The sequence below is a fragment of the Leuciscus leuciscus genome (assembly GCF_965113295.1).
Source record: "Leuciscus leuciscus genome assembly, chromosome: 15".
In the NCBI taxonomy this organism is placed as follows: Eukaryota; Metazoa; Chordata; class Actinopteri; order Cypriniformes; family Leuciscidae; genus Leuciscus; species Leuciscus leuciscus.
Window position 1 is genome coordinate 3,609,697 of NC_138739.1, and position 25,338 is coordinate 3,635,034.

Below are 25,338 nucleotides of genomic sequence, written 5' to 3' on the forward strand. Positions count from 1 at the left end.
CTGCCTCTTAGCATGCCATGGCCATCCTGCAGGTTTACCAGGCTAGGATGCTCCGTGACATGCACGAGGGTAGGACAGACCCAGGGCTCTTCGATGAGCTGCGCGCCGCCACCGACCTTGCTCTCCGAGCGACGAAGGTGACCGCGCGCTCCCTGGGTTTGGTGATGTCCACAGCTGTGGTCCAGGAGCGACATCTCTGGCTGAACCTGGCCGATATGCGTGAGCCCGAGCGGACTCGTCTGCTTGACGCTCCCATATCCCAGGCCGGCCTTTTCGGCGGTGCAGTCGAGGACTTTGCCCAACAGTTCTCGACTGCTCAGAAGCAGACTGAGGCGATCAAACACATTCTGCCCCGACGCTCTGCTGCTCAGCCGTCGGCACAGAACCCTCAGCCTGCTCGCCGCCGAGGGCGCCCTCCCGTGGCTCCCGCCCCTCCCGCACGGCCCCAGCAGCAGCCTTCATCTGGGCCGCGTCGTGGAGGAAGCCGTAGGAAGGCGCCACAGCCCTCTCCAGCCCCGCAGCCCGCTAAACGCCAGGCTAAGCGGCGCTCCTGAGACGGGCAGCTCAGGTTTGGCACTCTTTTCTGTTCAGGAGCTGGTAGCAGGGCCACTCCTTCCCCCGGTGGAGGGCCGGGGGAGAATCTTTTGTTCTCCACTCCCCGCTGCTCGTCCAACGACGAGCAGTACCCTAATGTGGTTAAAGACAGAATTGAGTCCCCCATTCCTGAGCCAACAGAGTCCGAGGGCCGCAGTGCGCGCCACCCTCGAGTCCCGCCACCGCCGCCCTCCTCTGTTCCAGAGGTGCGGGATGACAGCACGCGCCGCCCACGGGCCACGCTCCTCTCATCCCGCTCTGTCGCCAGACCCCTGCCAGAGCACGCCCCCGTGGGACGCGCGCCCTCCCCTGGCCTCCTCTGGCAGGACGCGGCTAATGACCGTGCCCCCGCACAGGGCCGCTATGCCACCCTCGTTGGTGCCGGTCATTCCGCCTCGCTGCCCCACCGACGGTACGTCTGTGGTTCGTATGACCCCCCTGGTGCACTTTCTGGAGGCCTGGCTAGAGCTTCCCAGACTGTCCCGCTGGGTCGCGAGAACCATCAGGCTCGGCTACGCGATTCAGTTCGCGCGATCTCCGCCCCGCTTCAGCGGAGTCCGCTTCACTATGGTCGGTGGCAATGCCCCTGTCATGAGAGCGGAGGTCGCTACCCTACTGGCGAAGGGTGCGATCGAGATTGTCCCTCCAGCCGAGATGAAGTCCGGCTTCTACAGCCCTTACTTCATTGTACCCAAGAAGTCCGGTGGGTTACGGCCAATCCTCGACCTGCGCGTCTTGAACCGCTCCCTTCACAAGCTGCCGTTCAACATGCTAACGGCCAAACACATCCTCCAGTGTGTGCGGCCGCAGGATTGGTTTGCAGCGATCGACCTGAAGGACGCCTACTTCCATGTCTCCATCTTACCTTGACACAGACCGTTTCTACGGTTTGCTTTCGAGGGGCAGGCATACCAGTACGCGGTTCTCCCTTTCGGGCTAGCCCTGTCTCCTCGCGTCTTTACGAAGGTCGTCGAGGCAGCCCTTGTTCCACTCCGGGAACACGGGGTTCGCATCCTGAATTATCTCGACGACTGGCTAATCCTAGCTCACTCTCGAGACCAGGTTTGCGAACACAGGGACCTAGTGCTCCGGCACTTAGTCCGTCTGGGCCTTCGGGTCAACTGGGAGAAGAGCAAACTCTGCCCCGTGCAGAGGATCTCTTTTCTCGGTATGGAGATCGACTCGGTCGCCATGTGCGCGCAGCTTACGAGCGAGCGCGCGCAGTCACTGCTGACTTGTCTTCGTCAGTTCGAGGGCAAGAGTGCGGTTCCACTGAAACTTTTTCAGAGGCTCCTGGGGCATATGGCATCCGCAGCCGCAGTAACGCCGCTGGGATTGCTTCATATGAGACCGCTTCAGCTTTGGCTTCGCGATCGAGTCCCGAGATGGGCATGGCAACACGGCACGCTCCAAGTCCCAGTGACTCCAGCCTGCCGTCAGACCTTCACCCCGTGGTCGAACTTCAGTTTTCTACGGGCCGGAGTGCCCTTAGAACGAGTTTCCCGGCATGTTGTTGTATCAACAGATGCCTCCAACACGGGCTGGGGCGCCATGTGCAATGGTCATGCTGCCGCGGGCTCCTGGACAGGACCCCAGCGCCTTTGGCATGTCAATTGCCTCGAGTTGCTGGCTGTACGTCTCGCCCTGCACCGCTTCCATGCGCTGCTCAGGGGTCAGCACGTACTAGTCCGATCAGACAATACCGCGACAGTAGCGTACATCAACCATCAAGGTGGTCTACGCTCCCGCCGTATGTCGCAACTCGCTCGCCACCTCCTCATATGGAGTCAGAAGCATCTGAGGTCGCTTCGAGCCATTTATATCCCGGGAGAATTGAACCAGGCGGCCGACGAGCTGTCTCGGCTTCGGCCTCTCGCTGGAGAATGGAGACTCCATCCCCAGTCGGTCCAGCTGATTTGGGATCAGTTCAGGGACGCACAGGTAGATCTGTTTGCCTCCCACGACTCATCCCACTGCGACCTGTATTATTCCCTGACCGAGGGCACGCTCGGCACGGATGCACTGGCGCACAGCTGGCCGCGGGGCCTACGCAAGTATGCGTTTCCCCCAGTGAGCCTTCTTGCGCAGACCTTGCGCAAGATCAGGGAGGACGAGGAGCAGGTCATTTTGGTTGCCCCGTATTGGCACAACCGGACCTGGTTCTCCGAACTAGTACTCCTCGCGACAGCACCTCCCTGGCCAATTCCTCTGAGGAAGGACCTCCTTTCTCAGGGACGGGGCACCCTATGGCACCCTCGTCCCGATCTTTGGAACCTCCACGTGTGGCTCCTGGACGGGACGAGGCAGGTTTGAGTACCCTACCATCAGCGGTGGTGGCTACCATCACTTCCGCTAGAGCATCGTCCACAAGACATGCCTATGCGTTGAAGTGGAACCTCTTCGTCAACTGGTGTTCTTCTAAACATCAAGAACCCACGAAATGCCCGATCAGTGTCGTGCTTTCCTTCCTGCAAGAAGGGTTGGAGCGAAGGCTGTCTCCCTCCACCCTGAAAGTGTATGTTGCCGCCATTGCCGCACATCACGATGCAGTTGATGGTAAGTCTCTGGGAAAGCATGACCTGGTCATCAGGTTCCTGAGGGGAGCGAGGAGATTTAATCCTCCTCGTCCTCCCCTCATACCCTCTTGGGACCTCTCAGTGGTTCTAACTGCCCTGCAGAGTGCTCCCTTTGAGCCTTTGCAATCAGTAGAGCTTAAGTTTCTGTCTATGAAGACAGTGCTCCTGGTTGCATTGGCCTCCATCAAGAGGGTAGGGGACCTGCAGGCTTTTTCGGTTGACGAAGCGTGCCTGGAATTCGGGCCGGCTAACTCTCACATGATCCTGAGACCCCGGCCTGGATATGTGCCCAAGGTTCCTACCACACCCTTTCGAGACCAGGTAGTGAACCTGCAAGCGCTGCCCTTGGAGGAGGCAGACCCAGCCTTGGCACTGCTCTGTCCAGTACGCGCCCTCCGTGCTTACGTAGACAGAACGCGGTGTTTCAGGACCTCAGACCAGCTCTTTGTCTGTTATGGTGGGAAGCTGAAGGGAAAGGCTCTCTCAAAGCAAAGGTTATCTCACTGGATAGTGGATACCATTGCTTTGGCATACCAGCAGCAAGGTCGTCAATGCCCCCTTGGTGTGAAAGCCCACTCCACTCGTAGTGTGGCTTCCTCTTGGGCTCTAGCACATGGCGCCTCGCTAACAGACATTTGTAGAGCTGCAGGCTGGGCGACACCCAACACATTCGCGAGATTCTATAATCTCCGAGTAGAGCCAGTTTCTTCCCATGTACTCGCTTCAACCAGCCGGTACTAGATTCTGCTCAGGTGTCTTCGCTTGCTCGCCATTCCTCTCCACGGACGGGATACGTGCGATTATCTTCTCAGGTGAGTCTGATAAGCTCTGAGTTTTCTCCAGCACTGGTTACGTCAACGCCTGAGTTATGCCAATCTGCCATAACGCAGCTTTTGTGCTTGACTAGGTGCCTCCATGTGCATGGTCCCCCCTCTGGGCGACCCCCACATGTGTATTCCACTGTAAGTCTCTTTTGAGCGTGTGTCTTTCCCTTGTCACTTTAAATGCAAATTGATCCAGTCTCGGGCCCTGTCCCAAATGGCTTCTGGGGTGAACAGTTCCACGATATTTCATTTGTTTAAGCAACATTTTTAGTTTCTGAATAGTTTCCATCATGTTCGGCGCGATTCGTGTGTCTGCTAACTAAAATACAGTCTTCATGATTTGGTTTCTCTTCACATACAAAACGGTAAGATGTTAGCGAACTACTTTGTTGTTATTAGGAAATCAAACTATATTTAGATTCATATAGACAAATTACAATGGTTGATAAAGATGGGTGTCATAGTGTCTGTCTTTATATTATTACTATGTTTTCTGTGTCATTTGAGAAATAATAGTAATTTTAAAGCATTTTAATAGTCTTTCGGCAGATATTCTGACTCAAACAATCTGTTTTTAGCAGCAAATACTTATAATAAAGTGAGATGATCTGCTGATCCTGAATGGCTTGTTGAATGAGTATTGATAGTCTATGGCTCATCACTATTATCAGAGCAGCTGAAAAGCCTCTTTATTTCATGTTAATAGATCCTGTTTTCTCCTCATTCATTATGCTGATGTCTTCAGATCTGTAAATTGACACATTAAGCTCATTTTATTGTTTACAGATTTGAGCAAACGACACAATCAGTTATTGTGACATCTGCAAGATATAGGTAAGTTTCATTACACTGTTTATTTCAATAATCTAGATTTAAACACGTTTCATATAAAACATGATAAACAAAAAATAAGTGATTCTTGATTTTGTCAGATCTGCTCCTCCTCCTTCAGTGAAGCTCCTCCTTCTTCAATTAAGCTCCTCCCACTACAATTCACTACAAGTGAAACGAGCATCAAACCATCAGGAAGAGCTGAAATCTGCAAAGACAGAGTTTATTGAAGGACAGTGAGAACATGAGAGATCCAGAACACTGCAGAATGAAACACACTGAAGAACAAAGAGGTTGGTGTTTATTCCTGATTCTTCATTAGTGAGGCTGAAGAACATTAAGGTTATAAAGCAGTTCATCAGATTTAGCTCTGTTATAGTAGGACAAATCTAGTTGTGAATTATAATTAAAGCAGCAAATAATATGAACCGGGTGCAAAAAATATTTTAATCAAGGATGTTTGTTATCTGTAAGTCAATATAAGTATTATCTGAGCATTTTTTTCAGTTTATTGTACATCTGGTTCACAATTACTGCAACCAAATTTTGGATATGTCTTAATACAGTTTAGCGCATTCCAAAATATTGTTATTATCTTGCTAAAACTCCAACATTTAAAAAAAACTAATCAAATAAATTGACTTTGCTACACGTGGTGTAGTTTGTGTAAAAACAGGGAGTGAATTATAGCATTATTGCGTATTTTTTAAATGTTAATATTTTAGGTAGTTGCATAGTTTATCAAATGTTTAATAGTTCTCACTACAAAAATGTGATTTATTCAGAGCCCCTAAAGGGACATGGTGATGGAAAAACTATATTTCATTGTTTTTGCGTTCTTTAGGGTTGCAAATGAACAAAGACGTTTGCTTTCCTGCTCCAACCCCCTCTTTCTTACCACAAGGGCCATTAGTGATCCGTAAAGAAGTGCTGATAGTGATAAAGGTCTGTCGGCCAAGATGTGTGTGTACATCTGAGGTTTGATAAATGTCACACCTTCAGTACGATGTGGGAAAGCTGTAATCTGCTGATTGGTCAGTTTAAATGTCTCACATTTGGTTTCAATCACATGTTCAAAAGGATTAAAGAAGATTGTGAGGCTTTGTCTACAGCTGGTGTTAAGATGTGTTTTGGTCAGTTGGATCACAAGTATACAAGGGACCAATCCGGGCTCATACCGTACGGTTCGGGATGAATACATGTACCGTTGCTCCCCTAAAATATAGTCACAAACTTGCAATGCTCTCCCACATATTTTTTTACTATACTAACTGTCCGTGGTTGGTAGCGATGGGTGGTAATAGATAAGAAATATACAGTTTTACACCACCATGCTGATAATGTTTCTTTATTTGACAATCCTAAAGCCTGAACCACTGCCTGAGGACGCCCTTACATCTCCCTCGCAAAAGCGGTTGCATTCCCACGTGTAATTTTGCATTTGCTCGCAAATATCTCTGAGGTTTTGCGAGTATCAAAAAGTTTCTTGCGGGAACACAAAAGCATTGAAATATTATTCTTTCTCCCATCATAATATCCCATTATTAGGGGCTCTATAAATTTGTGACTCTAATGAATAAAAAAATAATGTCTAGTACATTAATGCACCCCTTTCATGGAAAATTCCAGGGACATAATGGATCAAAATCATCATAATCTTGTATAACAGTTGTTTGAACAAAACTCAATACTTTCTGCTATTACATCTGGGTTTATATATATATTTTTCACTACATCATTTTTCTTTTATTGATTTACTGAGCTTTTTTAACTTTAATTTCAGGCCCGATGGATGAGAATGAAGAAGTGAATGAAGTGGAGAAACATCAAAGAAGATCTCAGAAATCTTTCACTTGCACTCAGTGTGGAAAGAGTTTCCCATACAAACAGAGTCTGAAGGTTCACATGATGATCCACACTGGAGAGAAACCGTTCACATGTGATCAGTGTGGGAAGAGTTTTAGACAACATGGACACCTTAAGTCTCACATGAAGATCCACACTGGAGAGAAACCGTATGAATGTGATCAATGTGGCAAAACATTTTTGAGGGCTTCAAACCTGAAGAGCCACATGACAGTTCATTCACAGGAGAAACCACATTCATGTTCTTTGTGTGGAAATAGTTTTTCACATCTGCAGAATTTAAAAGCACATCAGAAAATACACACTGGTGTAAGAAATCATATGTGCTTTGAGTGTGAGAAGACTTTCATTACAGCTGAAGATTTGAAACGGCACCAGAGAATTCACACTGGAGAAAAACCTTACAAGTGTTCCCACTGCGACAAGAGATTCAATCATTCAGGAACCCTGAAAACACACGAGAGAATTCACACTGGAGAAAAACCTTACAAGTGTTCACACTGCGACAAGAGATTCAGTGAGTCAGGAACCCTGAAAACACACGAGAGGATCCACACTGGAGAGAAACCGTATCACTGCACTGCATGTGGGAAGAGCTTCACTCAATTACCTAATCTACGCAGTCATACAAAAACTCACATTAAGTAGCTTATCTTCAGTTCCAGCACTTTCAAGTGTGATGCCACCTCCCTTTCCTATTAGTTTGTCTTAACCAGAAAAAAAAAAAAAAGAAAAAAAAATTACCCAAAAGAGCAATATCGTATATATAATTTTGCTTAATATAATCTAAAATCTTGTAATTTTTTTTACTAACTGTTCTTGCTCAGGAAGCTGAAGAAGAGGCAGATTGAGATGCTTTATTATCTTGTTAGTCAATAAAGAGAGAAATCTGTCTTATTTGTTTCCAGTTTTACTTTCTTTTTGTATTTGCTGCACCAAATATTAAACTTTTATTGTCCATTTTTATTGTCTACTCTTTCTTGCATCAAGAATAAATAATTTCTTAATTTTAATGATATCTAAAGCCTGGAACACACCAAGCAAAAATTGGTCTTCATCTGCTTTTTTCCGGCCGATTCGACATGTTGAATCGGCGTCGGGCCGTCGGTGAAAGAGGGAACTCTGATTGGCTGTTCATCTTAGTGAACGAGTCAGTGCACGAGAATAATAGCAAAACAGCGAGCAAAGTCAAAATGGTACAGATAGAAGACCGTTCTAATGTTACGTCATCTTACCTGAGTGTTCCTTGGCGAATATTTCAATATTAACACGAGAGGAGAGGAATAAAGAAAGTGTTTAGCAGGATTGATATTCAAAACGGTAAGGACGCACGGCTTTGTTTACGGTTTGTGTATCTGCAGCGTCGGTTTCCCTTTTTGAATGACGAATATAGACGAATATATCTGCAGAAATAGACAGTTGTCTCATTTACACGCAGGCGCAGAACGCACACGCTAGCTGACAGTCGGCTGTAGTTCTCTCGGTGTGTTCAAGTGCAGCTTTTTTACCCTGAGGCGACAACACAGTCGGCTTTCATCAGCGCTAGTTCTTCGGCGTGGGCTTGGTGTGTTCCAGGCTTAAGAGTCAAATCTAGGGTTGCCAACGGATTCAGATCCACGGTGACATGCCCCCATGGAAGAAAATTTAGGCTATAAAGGCTATCATGATCATTTTGCCAACAATGAACCATGGATTTGTTTAGTTTATAATACGTTTTATTTTTACTTAAACAAATACAACATATAGCCTAACATTCAAAACTCATCGGCTTAGACTGCATTTGAAGAAAAATAAACACATCAGTTTTCTGTAGCCTTGTGCGAACTTATTCAATAGAATTAGACTTCTAGAATGTTCTTTCCAGTGCAAAAAATTATATATTTAATTTAATTAGACAACATTTTAAGGAAGTGTAGTGCAAATATATTTATATAATTATACTTCCATTATAGTTAACTTTCTTTCCAGTGCAAAACAATAATACATAAAAAAACAGCTAATAGAGAAAATCTAAAATATTGCACTCAAATACTGCATTCAAGCAATACAACACCTGTATACACATGGAAAATCTCACAGAAATAAATAAACCTCCAGACTAAGCACATTGTGCAGCTATTTTTTCCATGTGTACTTTTTTTATTTCTTTACAATGTCAGGCTAAACCTGTAATATCTCTTTTAATATAATCACTTTCTTATCAACTATATTTGAGTTTTAAAAATCCACATGATTACATAGCCTACCATATCAGCCTCTGGAGACGTCTGACGGACAACAAGGAACCTTGACATCGCTCCCTCCTGTGCCCGGACAATCGGCCTTGTATTCATTGTCCCTCACGCATTCCAGCCACGGGTAGTCATTTTCCCATTCAATTCTATATGTTTGTGCTCTTTTCTTTTTCGCCGGCTGCTCGGAGGCGCTCGGAGGTAGTCATTTTTACATTTCCCGCTGTTGTCACTTGTCGTCATCGTTGCTACGATACGTGACTCACAATGACTGAAACGACCAATTAAAAGGGCATTCTCTGATGATGTTCTAAGATGTTAAATTAGAAATTAGTATCTACCGCACCGTCGGTTTTTTTCTTATCACAGCCTACAAATGTCTTTGTTCATAGTCTGACATATATTAGAAGCTATGTGTCTGTCATGGATTTGCACTGAATTGATTCTTAAAAATACGGAACAAAGTGCGTTCCGTATCAGTTCAATACGGAACAAGACTTTTATGTGTCAAATACGTAATGATTCCGTATTATACGTGTAACCGGGTTGAAGTTATATCTTTATTTTTACAGTTGAAATGTCACCAAATCCTGATGAACACTGTTTTCTATATGTTTAAGATTTGTTTTATTGCCAATATTTATGCCTGAATGTTGTATTCAGACCGTGGTGTTAATACCTGTACTGTCACTTTAAGAGGTCGCTGGCCTTGTGTCGTCATTTATGCGCTTCTTTCAGTCTGCGCTAGGCCAGCTGAGAGAAGGTAATGTGTTATTTTGCACGTCAGTTTTAAACACTTATTTCGGTTTTTGGATGATGCAAACCTTGTTTTACTCATATATAAATGTTAGTTTTGAGGTTGTAAACATTCAGGTAATGTGTCAATCGAATATAAACCTTGTAAACAGACTTTTTGCAAGCTTTAAAGTAAAGTTAGACATGTTTCCACGTGCTAGTCTACAAGGCTTTCTGTATGTTTATCTGCTAACAGGAGCTTGAGATCTGTGTGGAGGAGACTGCATGTACCAGAGCCTTATTTATATTTTTGTTGATTTGTACAGGTATGTGTATAATGTTCATTATTATTCATCTGGCATATTTACATTGGCTGTATCAAGAATGTAAAAGAAATTCATGTCAATTACATTGAGCATTTTATAATTTAATTCATTTTCACATTTTTATTTAAAAGTATTTTTGCTGATAATACTAAAGATGAACGAAAGTCGTCTGTTTTATCAGTCGTGTATGTATGTATGTGCAGTCTGCGCTAGGCCAGCTGAGAGAAGGAGCTTGAGATCTGTGTGGAGGAGACTGCATGTACCAGAGCCTTATTTATATTTTTGTTGATTTGTACAGACAAATCCATTGTCCTGCCTTCATTAAAAGAGCAACCAGCAGTTGGTCGTGGTCCGGGTCCTTTCTTCACCCATAACAATAAGAACACAACGCAGAGCATACCAGGGTTAATGGACGTGCATCCAATATAACATAAAACTGTTAAAGACAAAGCACGCCCGTTACAATGGTGCCGTGACTCTTCAAGGATTGGTCTGAAGATCGACGTCAGCTCGTTCGCCGAGGGAAGCTGCATTCACTCGCCTTTTACAGTGGTCAGGTATTCCCTTGGACTGAAACCTGATGTTTATTTTTTTTTGTTTTCTTCAATATAACAGCATTTAAGAGAGTGCTTCACTGATGTGCAATTGATTGCTGATTGATGTGATTATCTAGATCTGTTTTTTTTGGTGCTCTTCCAGTTTAACCATTAAGATTTTATTTGATTGGCTATTTTTTTTTATTCTCTTTTTTTTATTTTTTTCTGTGTATAGAGTGACTGAAATATGGCAGAGGGTTACACTTATTTTGTTGAGGATGAAGTTAACAATGCTGAGCGTGACTCTATCGAGGACCAGTTTGGTGTGGGTAGGGGTTTGTTCTTTCGACCCTTAGAGTCCAGAACACCAGGGCCTAGTGTCACAGCGTTACACACTCCACAGCTTACCTCTACACGTTATGTAGATCGTGCCATGCCAAGCCAAGTCGAGCAGAATCCAGATTTAGGCTCACTCATTACTAGGGCTGGGTATCGTTCAAAAAATTTCGATACCGATTCCTGAACGATACTTTTTTCGATACTAATTTTAAGAAATCCATTTTAACAAAATTACACAACACATTATCTCAGGAAAAACTTTGGTTTTATTTATTCAGTTTGACAAAATGTAGCCAACTGGTTACAAAGGAACAAAATGTAATGAACAGTTTTGTGAGGCTCACTGCTGAGTGTAAGATATTTTAAATCACTCAGCAGTTCTTCTTCAAAAAAATTTGCATGTCTGCTTTTTCAGGAGACAGACAAGCCCGCTCCTGACTGATAATGTCCCCAGCAGTAGAAAATGTACGCTCTGAGGGTGTGGATGATGCTTGCACACAGAGATACCTTGTTGCCAAATCAGAAAGCATTGGCAGAGTGTCCTTCATGTTCCACCACCAGGTTACTGGATTTATTGAGGATAGCGTAGATGGAAGTGATCTGTAGTTATTTAACTCTGCCTGTATCTTCTCTGTAATGCTCCTGACAGTGGTCTCTTTTCTTATTTCAATTGCCATGTCCTCCATAGCAAATAGCTCCTCAAGGGCAGAGAGCTTTGGCCTCTTCTGTGAATAAATAAGTAAAGAAATAAAGAATAATATAAAACACTATTAAGGTACATGTAAACAAGATCATTTTCTTCCGAAGTTCATTTTCTTCTGAAAATTAAATAGGGAAAAATAGGATGTCTTTATATTTTCTTACCAGTGTTGCTACTGAAGATGCACTATCTTCATCAGATGAGCTGTGAGCTTGGTCACCTGCTCCTGCTCTCTCTTCGAGCCCATGTTCCATCTGCTGGTACTGAATCTGTATTCAGTAGAATATGAGGGTCATATTTATATATATATTTTGATCTACAATTAAAGAGAAGTAGATTACCACAAAAAAAACACCTGTCCCGGGGTCCTTCTTATCAGCTCCTCCTCCAGTCTGGTCCACACTTCATCTGCCACTTTTGACTTGAATCTTGGATCCAAGGCTGTGCCCTCCTCCAAGAACTGTCTGATGCTGTCAACCTGAAAGGCAAAAACATAGCATGAGTCCCTGAATAATCCAAATGAAAACCAAGATCAATAGGAATCAATATGGATTACACTACACACCTGGTATCTTTGTGAGAGGTCATTCCAGATAGTGTTCTTGATGGTCTTTGTAAAGGAGGAGTCATCATCATTAACTGTGAAGTGGTGCTGGAGTTTATCCAAGATTGGCAGAATCTGACCCAGCGTTGGGCTCCTTTCAGCAGAGACGCAGAGGGTTGAAGTGTAAAGTATCTTTGTAACTTTGACAAACTGTTCTGCTTTACTGAAATCCTCATCAGAAACTCTCTGCAGTCTGAAAATGAAAATATAATCAGTTTCATTAGCTGGACTATAGTTTTATGAGCACAATGATTCACACTGAAAATTAAATTAAGCTAATGACAAATTGCTTTTACCTGTCCTTCTCCATTGATTTCTTAAGCCTAGGGTCCATTGAGGCGGCCTGGATGGCAGGGAACTGTTCCAGGAATCTCTCCACCATCAGGAACAGGCTATTCCACCTTGTCCTCACATCCAGGATGATAGCATGTTCTGCAAGGCCTAGAGTGTGTGTGAGAGAGAGAGGAAATTGGTGTGTGTGTTTGTGTGGTTACCAAAGTGGTTGTTCATTTGCAGATTTTTTACTAAATGGTTTAGCAAAGAGTTTTTATTTAGCCAAAGAGTTAGGTTGACCTATTTTGATTTCTACTTACCGAGAAGACGCTGCTTCTCTTTAAGGACAGGTTTAGCCAGGCTGGACCTTTTCAGCCACACCACCATTGCTCTGATCCTTCCGACCCACTGTGAGACTGATGATATAGTGTAAAGCTTTTGTGCAGCAATATTTAGAGTGTGAGCAAAGCAGCCAATCTTTTTAATACTCATCTTTTTTATTGCTACATCCATGTTTGCTGCATTATCTACTGTGACTTCAACTACTCTGTCCTTTATATTGAATTCATCAAGAATATCTCCTATCTCTTCTGCAACAATTTCCCCTGTCTGGGATGTGTATACTGCCCTTGTATGTAGGACTTTCTCTTTCATGGAGCCCTCTCTCACATAGTGGACTGACACTGTCAGGTAGTGGTCTTATGCAATGCTGGTCCAGCCATCAGCAGTCACAGCCACATCCCTCACATCTTGTAACTCTTTCTTGATGTTTTCTTTTTCTACTGCATACCATGCAGGTATGAAGGTATTAGAGAGCATGTCTCGGCTGGGGGACTGATATCTGGGGTTTAATGCCCTTATCATCATAAATAATTGACATCATCAGAACACAAAACATAAAATAGCATTGTTTTATCAGTGTTGCTTACTATTTTAAAAGGTTAAAATAATAATAATAATATATTAAAAAAAAACCTTATCTAGGTTGAGATGACCTAAACACCTGGCCAACAACCCCACCACTTACAGCTTTCTTACCTCCACCATGGAGCCTCCACTGTAGAAAAAGGCAGCAAACCTTTCACAATGAAGTTTGTGACTGCCCTGTGGCACTCATCTTGCCTTTCCTTCATCATTTTCCCTTTTTCTGCCAGTGTGAACGGATTGACACTTGATGATGGTCTCCTCATGCCAGGGTCGGCAGGGGCAGAAGCTATAACATTAATGTGAAAAGAGGAAAAAAACAAGAAAGCTAACCTGTTAACCCCCTGAGGTCGGCTGTATCGCCGGCGATACCAGCTCGCTTTTTTTTTATTAGTGTAAAAGAAACTCATAAATACTCTGTTGACTTTGATTTTCCATAGGAGTTTCATACATCAATCGATTCTGTTAAATGTGTATTATTTTTGTGTATACTCACAATAAAAACAAAGTGTTGTGCTTTTTGCCAAATAAAGAAAAATAAACACGAAGCGAGTTCTGCCTTCTCTCTGCCAGTGAAGTCCATTCTGAAACGCGTCCGAAAATTAACAATAACTCAGCGAATACTCAGTCAAACAGACATACAGACAGACAGGCATGAAGCTTGAATTCTCTTCTTTTAAATGAAGTCATTTATATAAAAAAACAATTATTCTCATCTTGTGAAATCTGTATTAAAAGAGAGCGATTCCAGTCGAGCTCATCTCATCTCATTACGTTATAATCGGCCCCGCCCACGGAGAGCGCGCGCTATTCAAACGCAAATGGCTGAGGCAATCCTGTGAACGCCCCCATCAGCTCGAGAAAACACACAAGTTTATTTAGATCAGTTTACACCGTCTTGCAGCGCTGTGAGGAATAATACTAATGGAAAATGTCCCTCAGAAGTGCGGGTATATCGAGGAGCGAGCTGAGGAATACTAGTAAGTTTTTTCCTTCTCACGTGAATTTCTTCACGTGGGTTTCTGTTTATGAATGAATGAACGGCACAGATGCGCGCTGTTTACCACAGCTGGCAAAGACAGTTTAAATTTAAATCGCGTGTGTGAATGAATGATGATGTTTTAGCAAACTGCATTGCTATACTGAGATAAGTAAACATCGACTGAATGTTGAAATAAAATGTAGGCTATTTGTATAAGCAACGTATTAAACTGCAAATTAACAATATGCCCTAATATTTCATGAAAACAACGTTACAGTCAGACGAAATATGAAAGACAACATTTTGTTTAGTAGATTTGGGTACAGTTTTTACTGTAGAATATACTGCCACATCAAATAAGCTTTTGTTTAGCCATTTCTATATATAAAATACGATTTTTGTCAAAAATAAAGTCATCAACTAAGATGTTAGCTGTTCCAATGTTGGTTATATTCAAACTAATGAATACATAGATAAAATGTAGGGCCTATAATCATTTTTTTTTTACAAAGAAAGAGTACACTTGAAATATTGTTGAAATTGTAATTATTGTTGTAATTGTAACCATTTTAATAAAATAGCAAAACATATTTACAAGATAGATGTAAGCAAAATCTTAAATGGTCAATATAAGTCTTCTTCTAAATATATCTTTTGTCTTTGCATTGTGGCTCAGTCAGTGTCACACCTGAGTGAATGGCTCATCATTATGCAGAGTGGGTGTATTCTAAGGTGTAAACCACTCCTCGTTCACGCCCCCTCGCATATTGGCTTTCCAAGCAAAACCTGTTTTACATCAATTTAAATCAATGTATGGTTTTATGTGAACGATAAAGCAAGACTATTTTCACATAATTTTGAAGAAAAAACTATAGGCGACGACATCCATAAGTCAAAAGTCTTATTGCCACATATTTAGTATGTGTTTTGTGGTCTTATTTCAAAATTTTTAATTTTTAGTTTTTTCGATAACCACGCATAAACATTATTCTCTCAAAAATGAAAACATGTACATACATGTGGCTCACATATTATTGTAGTCCTGTTTGTGCTATATAGAGTGAATTTACACCTTTGCCATTAATATGTTTATAAGCAACTGAAAAAAGCACAAATGTCAGGGCATGTCAGAACTCCCCCAGGGCCCAAAAAAACGCTCAGACTCCAGAGGGTTAATGCAGCCAACCTTAAGGATAAGAACACTTTAATAGTATCAGTATATTTTTTATTTAATGCCATCTGTGACTATTTTCATGGCAAAAAAAAAATTATTATACAATTACATATATAGAATAAAAATAAAAACCAAGCAAATAGAAAACAAATACAGCAACTAATATAAGATTATACAAGATTTTTAACATTGCACCCTTTAACAAGATAAGTAGTTTAATGTGAGTTTAACTTGATCAGTTACTGTCAACCTTAAAGCATTTTTAGCATCGCTTTAGTTATCTATCTATAGCCATACAGCCAAACAATATCTAACGTTACGTAGGTCCCAGACTTATGCTGCCTTCACGTGCTCGTGCTATGAGAAATATCGTACTTCCCACTTCTGAAGTTGTGATTACAAGCTCATTGCATTCAAATGTTGACTTGAAAGGGCGTTCATGTCCATTTTTATTTAACTAGAAATCTAGTATTTACGATAATTCCGAGAGCACCCGAAGGCAGCAAAGTCACCATGTACAGAAACGTTAACTTAAATAATACATAAGCATCTACTACTACAAGTAAGTTAGCCGATTTTGTTTGTTAAATGCTAATATTACCTGTCGTAGTCTCACTCGTAGCGCTCCCTTCATCTGTAGTTTTGGAGGAGGACTCGTCGTGTGGCTCTGTAGCAGGAGGACGGGATGACTGCACACTCACAGGTTCGGTCTTCATGCAGTCAAAGACGGAGCAACTTTCCGCTCTAAGATTTATTCTGTGCACTGTCAAGTGCTTTATCATATTGCTTGTGTTACCGGTCTTTGCAGAAATTGCTTTTCCGCATTTACTGCATCGCGCGTGGTTGGCATCAAGCCTAGAGAAATGCATCCACACTTTTGACCGTGTTTTCCACATCTTTAGGTTGGGACGCTCTGGGCGTAACCGCGTAAACTATTGTTTTTAGTGCTTATTGGCTCACTGACATTGACGAGTTAACCCCTTAGGTATCGAAATCTGGTACCGAAAATCAAGTCATTTTTCGATACTCGATAGTATCGAGGCATTTCGGTCGGTACCAAAAAAGTACCGAACTCGGTACCCAGCCCTACTCATTACACAGTTAGCTGAGAAGCTAGGTGAGTCCATTACAGCTAAGCTACAATCTGACAGGTGCACACACAACACCAGTACTCCTGTACAGCCCTCAGAGATGACATTGCCTAACGTCAAGGTTGTCATGCAGTCAGATGTAAGAGAGCCTCCTATATTCAGGGGTGATAGCTCAGACAAATTCACAGTTCATGAGTGGGAAAATCTTATGACTCTGTATTTAAAGAAGCGAGCTATTCCAGTTCATGAGCATTCACAGGAAGTCCTGGCAAAGCTAATGGGCAAAGCGGGGGATGTGGTGAGGATAAAGCTGCGTAATAACACATCTATTGACCATACTGCAAATCCCCATGTGATTTTTGATATCCTGAAACAACACTTTAGCGAACTGGCTTACTCAAGCATGCCTTTAGCAGATTTCTACAATACATTGCCCATGCCAGGTGAAGATGCTATGGAATATTGGATAAGGCTAAACAAAACAGTTGATGTAGCGGATGAGTATCTGAAAAGGCAAGGCCGAAGCATTGATGACCCAGGCCATGAAGTCAGTATGATGTTTATCAAACACTGCCCAGACCAGTCTCTTGCTAGTGTTTTCAAGTTCAAGTCTGCGGAGAAATGGTCGGCATGTGAGATCCAAGAGAGGCTTGATGAGCACATGCAGGGACAGAAAGCTCAAGCTGCAACTGTTAGGCCACTTAAGCCGAGCACAGTAGAGCACAAAGTCCATTCCCAGAGTCACGTGCCTATGGTTGATAATACACCAGCCCAAAACACCACTGTACCGTCGGTGCCGTCTCCGGTTCCCATGACAACTGCGAGTGTTGACAATGTCTGCATGAGGAGTTTGGTGAACTTGTTAGACCGACTGGTTACACAGCATACACAAGTGCCAGCTAACCCCAGAGCTCAAGCCGCAGTGCCTCCCTCTTCTCAAAGGGTGTGCAGGGTTTGTAGGGCTTCTGATCATTCCACATTGTCTCACTGCAGGCGAGAGAACAGGTGTTTAAAGTGCTTATCGCCTGGTCACTGGAAGAGGGACTGCCCTGATCAGACCAACCAGCGCCGCTCTCAACCTGCCAACAGCGCTGGTGGACAGGGCCAACAGTTAAACTAGAAAACCCACACCCTGGGAGGGGCGGTGCGGGTATTGTGGATAAATCCCTCTCTGATACTGATGACCCAGCTCGCTTATATGAGGACTGCTGTGCCAAAGCACCTAAGGGGACCCTAATAGTCATTCAAGCCACACAGAAGATCGAAGCATTCAGTGAGTTGTTTTATGCTACTGCCCTTGTCAATCACAGTGTGCAGCTTAAAGGCATGTTGGACTCTGGCTCTATGGCATGTAGCATCAGCGAACATGCGGTAGAGAAACTCAGCTCTGCTGGTGTTTTGCCCAAGAAGCAGCACCCTGAAGAAAATATCGTTTTGATTGGCTGTGGTGGTCTGCAGACTCGACCTGAGGGTTTTTATGACTTGGAGATGCAGATTTATGGCGCTCGCTGTGTTGTACCTACCTTGGTTGTGCCTGGTCAGCATGATGATCTCATCTTGGGCTCAAATGTCATCAAACACGTGATTCGTGTTCTGAAGTGTGATAATGACTATTGGAGCATGGCTTCCAGACCTGAGCATCAGTCTGATCCCAATGTTGAACAATTCTTGTCGATGTTCACCAATGTTGAGCGCTGGAGAGGGAGTGAGGTTCCTGACAAAATAGGCACTGTCAAGCTCACCCAAGCAGTGATACTTCTACCCAGGCATGAACACTTGGTTTGGGGTAGACTCCCTGCTAGCGTGCCGATGTCACCTGGAAGCACCGTTGTCATAGAGCCAACCAACTCCAAAACCATGCCACGAGGTGTTCTAGTCGGCCGTCTTGTCACACCTCTCTGGGGTGATAGATGGGTGCCAATGACAGTTGTTAATCCATCTGACAAAGCTGTCACACTGAAGAGAAATTGCAAATTGGCTGATGTGTTTCCATGCTTGGCAATCGAGGATCTAGCTGCTTCTCAGGGTTTACGTGTGGCTTCAGAGAAACAACCAGACGAAGACAACATACAACCTGACATTGAGATACAGCAATATCATACGGAGAAACAAGTACATGACATACTGCAACAGCAACCTGACACATCGCCCAGTGTCTATTTAGCTGATCAGCTGGCCAAAAGCCTGTCAGAGTTGGGCCTAAGTGATGTTGACATAGACGCATGTCAGGTCAGTAAAGACTGTAAGTCTAGGCTCACACAGCTATTAATTGAATATCAGGACATCTTCTCCAAGCACTCATTGGACTGTGGTGAGGTCAAGGGATACACACACCGCATTCATCTCACCGACGATCGCCCTTTTCGCTTGCCGTACAGGAGAGTCCCTCCTGCCCACTATCAGAAGTTGAGGCAGGTTCTCAATGATATGGAGGAAAAGGGGATTATCAGGAAGTCCTCAAGCGAGTATGCTTCACCACTGGTGATGGTGTGGAAGAAAGACGGTGGGTTGCGGATTTGCACTGATTTCAGGTGGCTGAATGCCCGAACCTTAAAGGACGCCCATCCCTTGCCACATCAGTCTGACTGCCTGGCTGCTCTTGGTGGCAATTGCCTCTTTAGTACGATGGACCTCACTTCTGGCTTCTTCAACATCCCAATGCACGAAGAAGACAAGAAGTACACAGCTTTCACAACCCCCCTTGGACTGCATGAATATAATCGCATGCCACAGGGACTGTGTAACAGTCCAGCATCCTTCATGAGGATGATGATTGGGATCTTTGGGGACATGAACTTCACAAAACTCCTGTGTTATCTTGACGATCTTCTTGTCTTTGCATCGTCAGAGGATGAGGCCCTGTCCAGACTCCGCACAGTATTCCAGAGGTTGCGAGAGAATAATTTGAAACTGGCTCCGAAGAAGTGCCATCTGCTTCGGGAACAAGTCGGATTCCTTGGACATGTCATTAATGGTGAGGGTGTGGCCGTCGATCCTGCCAAAGTGGAGGTCATCACCAAGATGACAGTACGAGACCTCATGGAGGAAGATGAGTGCACGCCTTCTCTCCGGAGAATCAAATCTTTCCTTGGCATGGTATTTTACTACCAGCATTTCATCCCAAACTGTTCCTCCATTGCAAAGCCCTTATTCGCACTTACGGCTGGACAGAAGAGACGGGGACGGTCAGCTAGAGATAAGAAGCCTCTAGGTGCCTATCGCAAGCTTACCCCTGCAGACTGGTCGGTGGAATGTGGAACCGCTTTTAACCGGTTGAAGACCATGCTGTTGGAATGTGTTGTGCTGGCCCATCCGAACTTTGACGAGCCATTTATTCTGTCAGTCGATGCTTCATTGGACGGACTTGGAGCAGTGCTCTCTCAAGTGCCACGAGGAGAGTCCAAGGCCAGACCAGTTGCTTTTGCAAGCAAGACCCTCAGTGCGGCACAACGGAAGTATCCAGCTCACAGACTGGAGTTCATGGCTCTGAAGTGGAGTGTCTGTGAAAAGTTCAGCCACTGGCTAAAAGGCCGTAGCTTCACAGTGTGGACTGATAATAATCCACTAACTTACCTTCTAACAAAGCCAAAGCTTGACGCATGTGAAATCCGCTGGGTCTCTAAGCTTGCGTCTTACTCCTTTGATCTCAAACACCTGCCTGGGAAAAGAAATGTGGTGGCTGATGCCTTGAGTCGCGATCTCTTCGCAAAGCCCATTTGTCAGAGGCTGCTGAAGGAACCATATCCCACCTTGATTAAAGAAGCAAATGGGGTAGAGGAGGAGTCTGTGCAGGATGCTTTCAGGGTCAGCTGCCAGTCTCAAAGCTACAGATCAGAGGACCATCCAACATTCAAGGTGGCGTGTGATTCAGCCGAGATCAGAGCTCTTTGTCAGGCACACTGTGATTGGATTGATGCAGCGGAATCCAGGGCACTCTATCTGGCCCAACACGTCCAACAGCTGTCGAATGGTCAGGATGTTACGCCCATGTTCTCCGCTCAGGAGCTGCAGCTGAGTCAAGAGCAAGACCCCAGCATCTCTAAGGTGTTACCTTTCGTTGCAGCCAGGAAGCGACCATCTAGGCGGGAAAGGCATGGCGCTGATTCGAAGGTCCTCAGATTGTTCAAGCAATGGGACAAGTTGGAAGTCCGTGACGGGATGTTGTATCGGGTGACGAGAGATCCTGTGTCCAAGCAGAGAAGATCTCAATATGTGCTGCCTCTGAGTCTAAGGGAAAAGGCATTGTTGGGCATACACGATCTGGCAGGTCATCAAGGTCAGGACCGTACTCTCTCACTTGCAAGGCAGCGATTTTACTGGCCTGATATGGAGAGGGATGTGAGGGCACATGTCAGATGCTGTCAGAGATGTGTGTTTGGGAAGTCGCCAGAACCTGCCGTTCGTGCGCCCCTAGAAAGCATCAAGAGCTCTGCCCCGATGGAGTTAGTGTGCATGGATTTTTGGTTGGCGGAGGACAGTAAGCAGCGTTCTGTGGATGTCCTAGTGGTCACCGACCACTTCACCAAACTTGCCCATGCATTCCCTTGTGCCAATCAGACGGCAAAGCAAGTCGCCAAAAAGCTCTGGGACAATGTGTTCTGTGTTTACGGTTTCCCTGAGAGACTACATTCCGATCAGGGCACCAATTTCGAGAGCAACTTGATTGCAGAGCTCCTTCATCTGGCCGGTGTTGCAAAATCTCATACGACAGCCTACCACCCCATGGGCAATGGGGGAACAGAGCGATTTAATCGCACTTTGGGTAACATGCTCCGTACCCTTCCCCTTAAGGAAAAACACCAGTGGCCACAACAAATTCAGACCCTCACGTTTGCCTATAACGCCACCGTTCATGAGACTACGGGTTACGCTCCCTTCTTCTTGATGTTTGGGCGTGTACCTAGATTGCCGGTGGATATTCTGTTTAAGCAGGTTTTGAACGACCCAGGGGTTGTTGACTATGACTCATATGCCAAGTCCCTGCTTTCTTGCCTCAAAAGTGCTATGGAAATCGCCCAGAAACATTCTTCCACTGAGCAACAGCACCAGGCCCAGCAATATAACAAACGTGTCAAGGGTACCTACCTCTTTGTGGGAGATCGTGTTTTGGTAGCAAATAAGGGAGAACGAGGGAAGAGGAAGTTGGCTGACAAATGGGTGGATGGAGTGTACACAGTTGTTGGTGCAAATCCCAATATCCATGTCTACAAAATACAGGATGCAGAGGGACACACAAGAGTTGTGCACAGGAATCTTTTGTTGGAAGTCAACTTCTTGCCACTCTCTGGGATGGATGAGAGCCAGGATAACCATGCAAATGATCAGTCTTTGGCCAGCGAGGAGTCTGATCAGGAAGACTGTGACTGTGGTAATGATACAGCCTCAGTGTCTGGGTTATTGACTCAAGATGACAGTGCACAGAACCTGTCAAATTCCAGAGATGGTGAGAGTCTTGCAGTTTTGTCACCTGAAGTCCCACCTGAATCTGAGTCAGCTGATTCAGAAGAGCTGGACCAGCCTAGTCCAGTACACAGTCCTGTTGGTGCCATTGCTGATTACCCAACCATTTCACCTGCAACACGATCAGATATTTCACACTCCCCACATGCTGACACATTGGTTCACACTGACCCGCACACACACACCACAGCTGATGGTCATGTTAGAACACGTGCAGGGAGAGTAGTGAAATCAGTGAACAGATTAATAGAATCCATGGTTCAGAAACCATTTCTGAGGGGTTCAAACATTTTGCTTGGGAGCCGTTCCCAATCTCTCTTTGTTTTGCAGAGATGAGTCTTGATATATGTTGGTAATGTTATTGTAGTATATGTTATAGTATTTTTTTTGGGGGACTGTGTTATGAACATTGATACTTGCAAATGTCTGTGGGATAAGTTTTTTGGGCCAAGTGTTGTGTGGCGTAACAGGCGTCGCATTGAGCTAAGGGGATTCAGAGACCTGATCAACCTCTTTCTTCCCTGAACCTTGTATGTGAGGTGACTTCTCAGTTGACTGTGGACTAGGTCTGTTTTTTTTTTTCCATTTGGGCCAGATTGTGTCAGTAGCAGACATATTATGTGTTCCTTACAGTCACGAGATTCCACGTTATCAGGATGTTGGTGAATTTCAGGAGGGGTGAATGTAACCGGGTTGAAGTTATCTTTATTTTTACAGTTGAAATGTCACCAAATCCTGATGAACACTGTTTTCTATACGTTTAAGATTTGTTTTATTGCCAATATTTATGCCTGAATGTTGTATTCAGACCGTGGTGTTAATACCTGTACTGTCACTTTAAGAGGTCGCTGGCCTTGTGTCGTCATTTATGCGCTTCTTTCAGTCTGCGCTAGGCCAGCTGAGAGAAGGTAATGTGTTATTTTGCACGTCAGTTTTAAACACTGTAATGGCAATTTTCAGAAGTTAATATCAAACAGCATCAGAGGTGTAAGAAAACTTTCAAGAGACAAAACTGTAATAAAGAGAAAAGGTTTATTTCAATGAGGATTCTTTTCACAAAAGCCGCAGCCACCCAGCTTTGAAATAGAATGCCTATTAGACATAATAAAACATAGACATTTTATACAGTTTCTTGGCAAAAACTCCTTCCAGGTTTCTTGTAAATTTCCAGAAAGATACCCCCTATCTTCAGCTAGTTCGGACTGGTTTCTACCCCCTGGTGCAGGTCAACACTGTTCTTTGTCCCTGAGACTCCCAAAGGCCTTCATCTATGACCTAAATTGCCTCTCGCTTCCCTGTCCTCCTTCAGCTGCTAGAAAACCTCACAGAAACATATGATTAAACAGTTTGGAAACGAATGATTATAAGAAATGCTGAATTTTCCAAAACAATTCCTCCTCTTTATCATTCTCTGATAAACGTATTAAAGGAAAATTCATCCTTGTCTTCTAATTTCTTGATCAAACATCATTACATCATTACATTTCAAGAACAGAATTGATTCAAGTCTTTACATCACAGTTATACTCTTCATGTCTGACTTTCATATACCTGATCATTCTACTTGAACTTAGTAGGCAAAAAGATTAAAATTAAAACTAGTTGGAAAAAAAGATTAAAATGAAATAAGCTCAGGCTATTTTCCCATGGATAGGCCCTTAATTTTACAGCAAGCAGATAAAGGTTTATTCTGGAACCGGGCTAGACGAACGAGCTCTGTCATTGCATCCCCAACACTATAGGTCGGACCCTCAGTCATTTCAGTATAAACAAGAAAAAGTTGGATTAATATTTAGTAGGAAAACAAAACATGCTATAAAAACACAGATAAAGTAGATAGGAAAACTCCTCATATTCAAACCCTGTCCTTGTATGCCATCTCGTAACACGGATGGCTACTGCTTTTAACCCTCTGAACATATCATCATTCTTACAATGGAAAAAGAAATAAAAATAATGAAAACAATAATAATAATAAAAACACTGAATAGAACAGTCAATCATTGACATCAAAACCTAAACAATCAAAGTTTAGAAAATCCCTTTCCTGGTCCCAGGAAGACAACAAAAGGAAAGAAAACACATTTAACTCATGTCTGCATACATGTCATCGCTGTCATAATCATCACATTGCTCTCCATCAGTTATTGGGTACAGAGTCAGTTTTACTGCTTGGACTGACGTCACCTTGCTAACCGTCCCTGCCCTGATCAATCTCTGCACTGAGCTGGAAAGGCACTTCATAATGCATGGTAAACAAAACAGAATTAATAATCCCATACCCACAATTGGCAAGACAGTTTGAATTATTCTATAAAACCACCCTGACCATGCAGACATCAGCCACCCCACCCACACACTACCAGTAGCTTTAGGCGGCTCTTTTACAGCTTTTCTCAGGTGCTCGATGATATTGGTTATGTTGTCACTATAATCAGGAATGTCAAAGCTTCAGAGCACAGCTGCTTACAGCGTTTGCTCTCCTCTTTTCACTGTTTGTTTCAGGACTCTTCACAAAGTATAAAAATTTGTACTATATGCCATCAATTTCATTAAAACTGTGTTGAAACAGTATTCCTCTATCAAGTGGTTAGTCTGCAGATTCAACTTAATGTTATCAATATTTTGTCAGTCCCACTTATCTCTGCTGTTTCACAAAAAACAAAATATCATATTACTCATCTCTCAATCCCTAAATCGCACAGGCTCAGTTAACAGCTTTTAGCTGATATTGAATGAGAGAGACTCTGAGGCATTTAGGACTGGCACACTGTACTCTCATAAACTTCTAAAATCAAACTTTATCTACCACTTAAACTTTTAACTCTAGCCCAGCAGTAAGGCATCTTTGCCAGAATTTACATCTATTTTCAAATAAACATAATTTTTATATTTGTCTTTTGCCCACATCAGGGAAGTTAAACTTTCTTTTCTGAGTGTCCATTTACAATTACAGGCTAAATGGCCCCGCTGACCATAATTAAAACACTCTCTTTGCCTATAGTTTGATCATTGAGCTTGCAAACAGCTCCAACTTACTGCACACCCTTGAAGCAGTCTGTCCCCATCAGGAATGTAAAGAGCCACTGATAAGCAGTTCTCTGTATTCTTTTACAGTCCACCAGTGTGGATTCAATCACAACAGCCAAATCATAATCTTCATCATTATTATTGGCAGCACATTCATTTCCATAAGTTGTAAAGAAAATCATTCAACATATTCTAAAGGTTTTCACTAAACATTTTCTTTGTTAACTCCAACCACCTTGTTT

The 25,338-nt window shown here is 43.6% G+C and overlaps 1 protein-coding gene and 1 long non-coding RNA gene across 2 annotated transcripts; one reads left to right on the top strand and one right to left on the bottom strand.

The window, feature by feature from the left end:
• The first annotated feature begins 902 nt into the window (after nt 1-902).
• LOC309476088 (uncharacterized protein) lies at nt 903-5,112 on the top strand. Its single transcript, XM_082139251.1, has 2 exons — nt 903-4,828; nt 4,927-5,112. Exon 1 carries the CDS (start codon nt 931-933, stop codon nt 1,462-1,464), a length of 534 nt encoding a protein of 177 aa, XP_081995377.1. The 5' UTR covers nt 903-930; the 3' UTR covers nt 1,465-4,828; nt 4,927-5,112.
• A 4,357-nt stretch (nt 5,113-9,469) lies between these two features.
• Nucleotides 9,470-12,596, bottom strand: LOC309476432. The gene is made up of 3 exons (XR_014198142.1): nt 12,459-12,596; nt 11,914-12,355; nt 9,470-11,827 (listed from the first exon to the last, which is right to left on the bottom strand). It is a non-coding gene; the product is annotated as an uncharacterized lncRNA (long non-coding RNA).
• Nucleotides 12,597-25,338: the final 12,742 nt, after the last annotated feature.

What these genes read in the sequence shown, in the direction of transcription:
- LOC309476088 (XM_082139251.1), top strand. Translation starts at nt 931, where the DNA reads ATGACCGTGCCCCCGCACAGGGCCGCTATGCCACCCTCGTTGGTGCCG.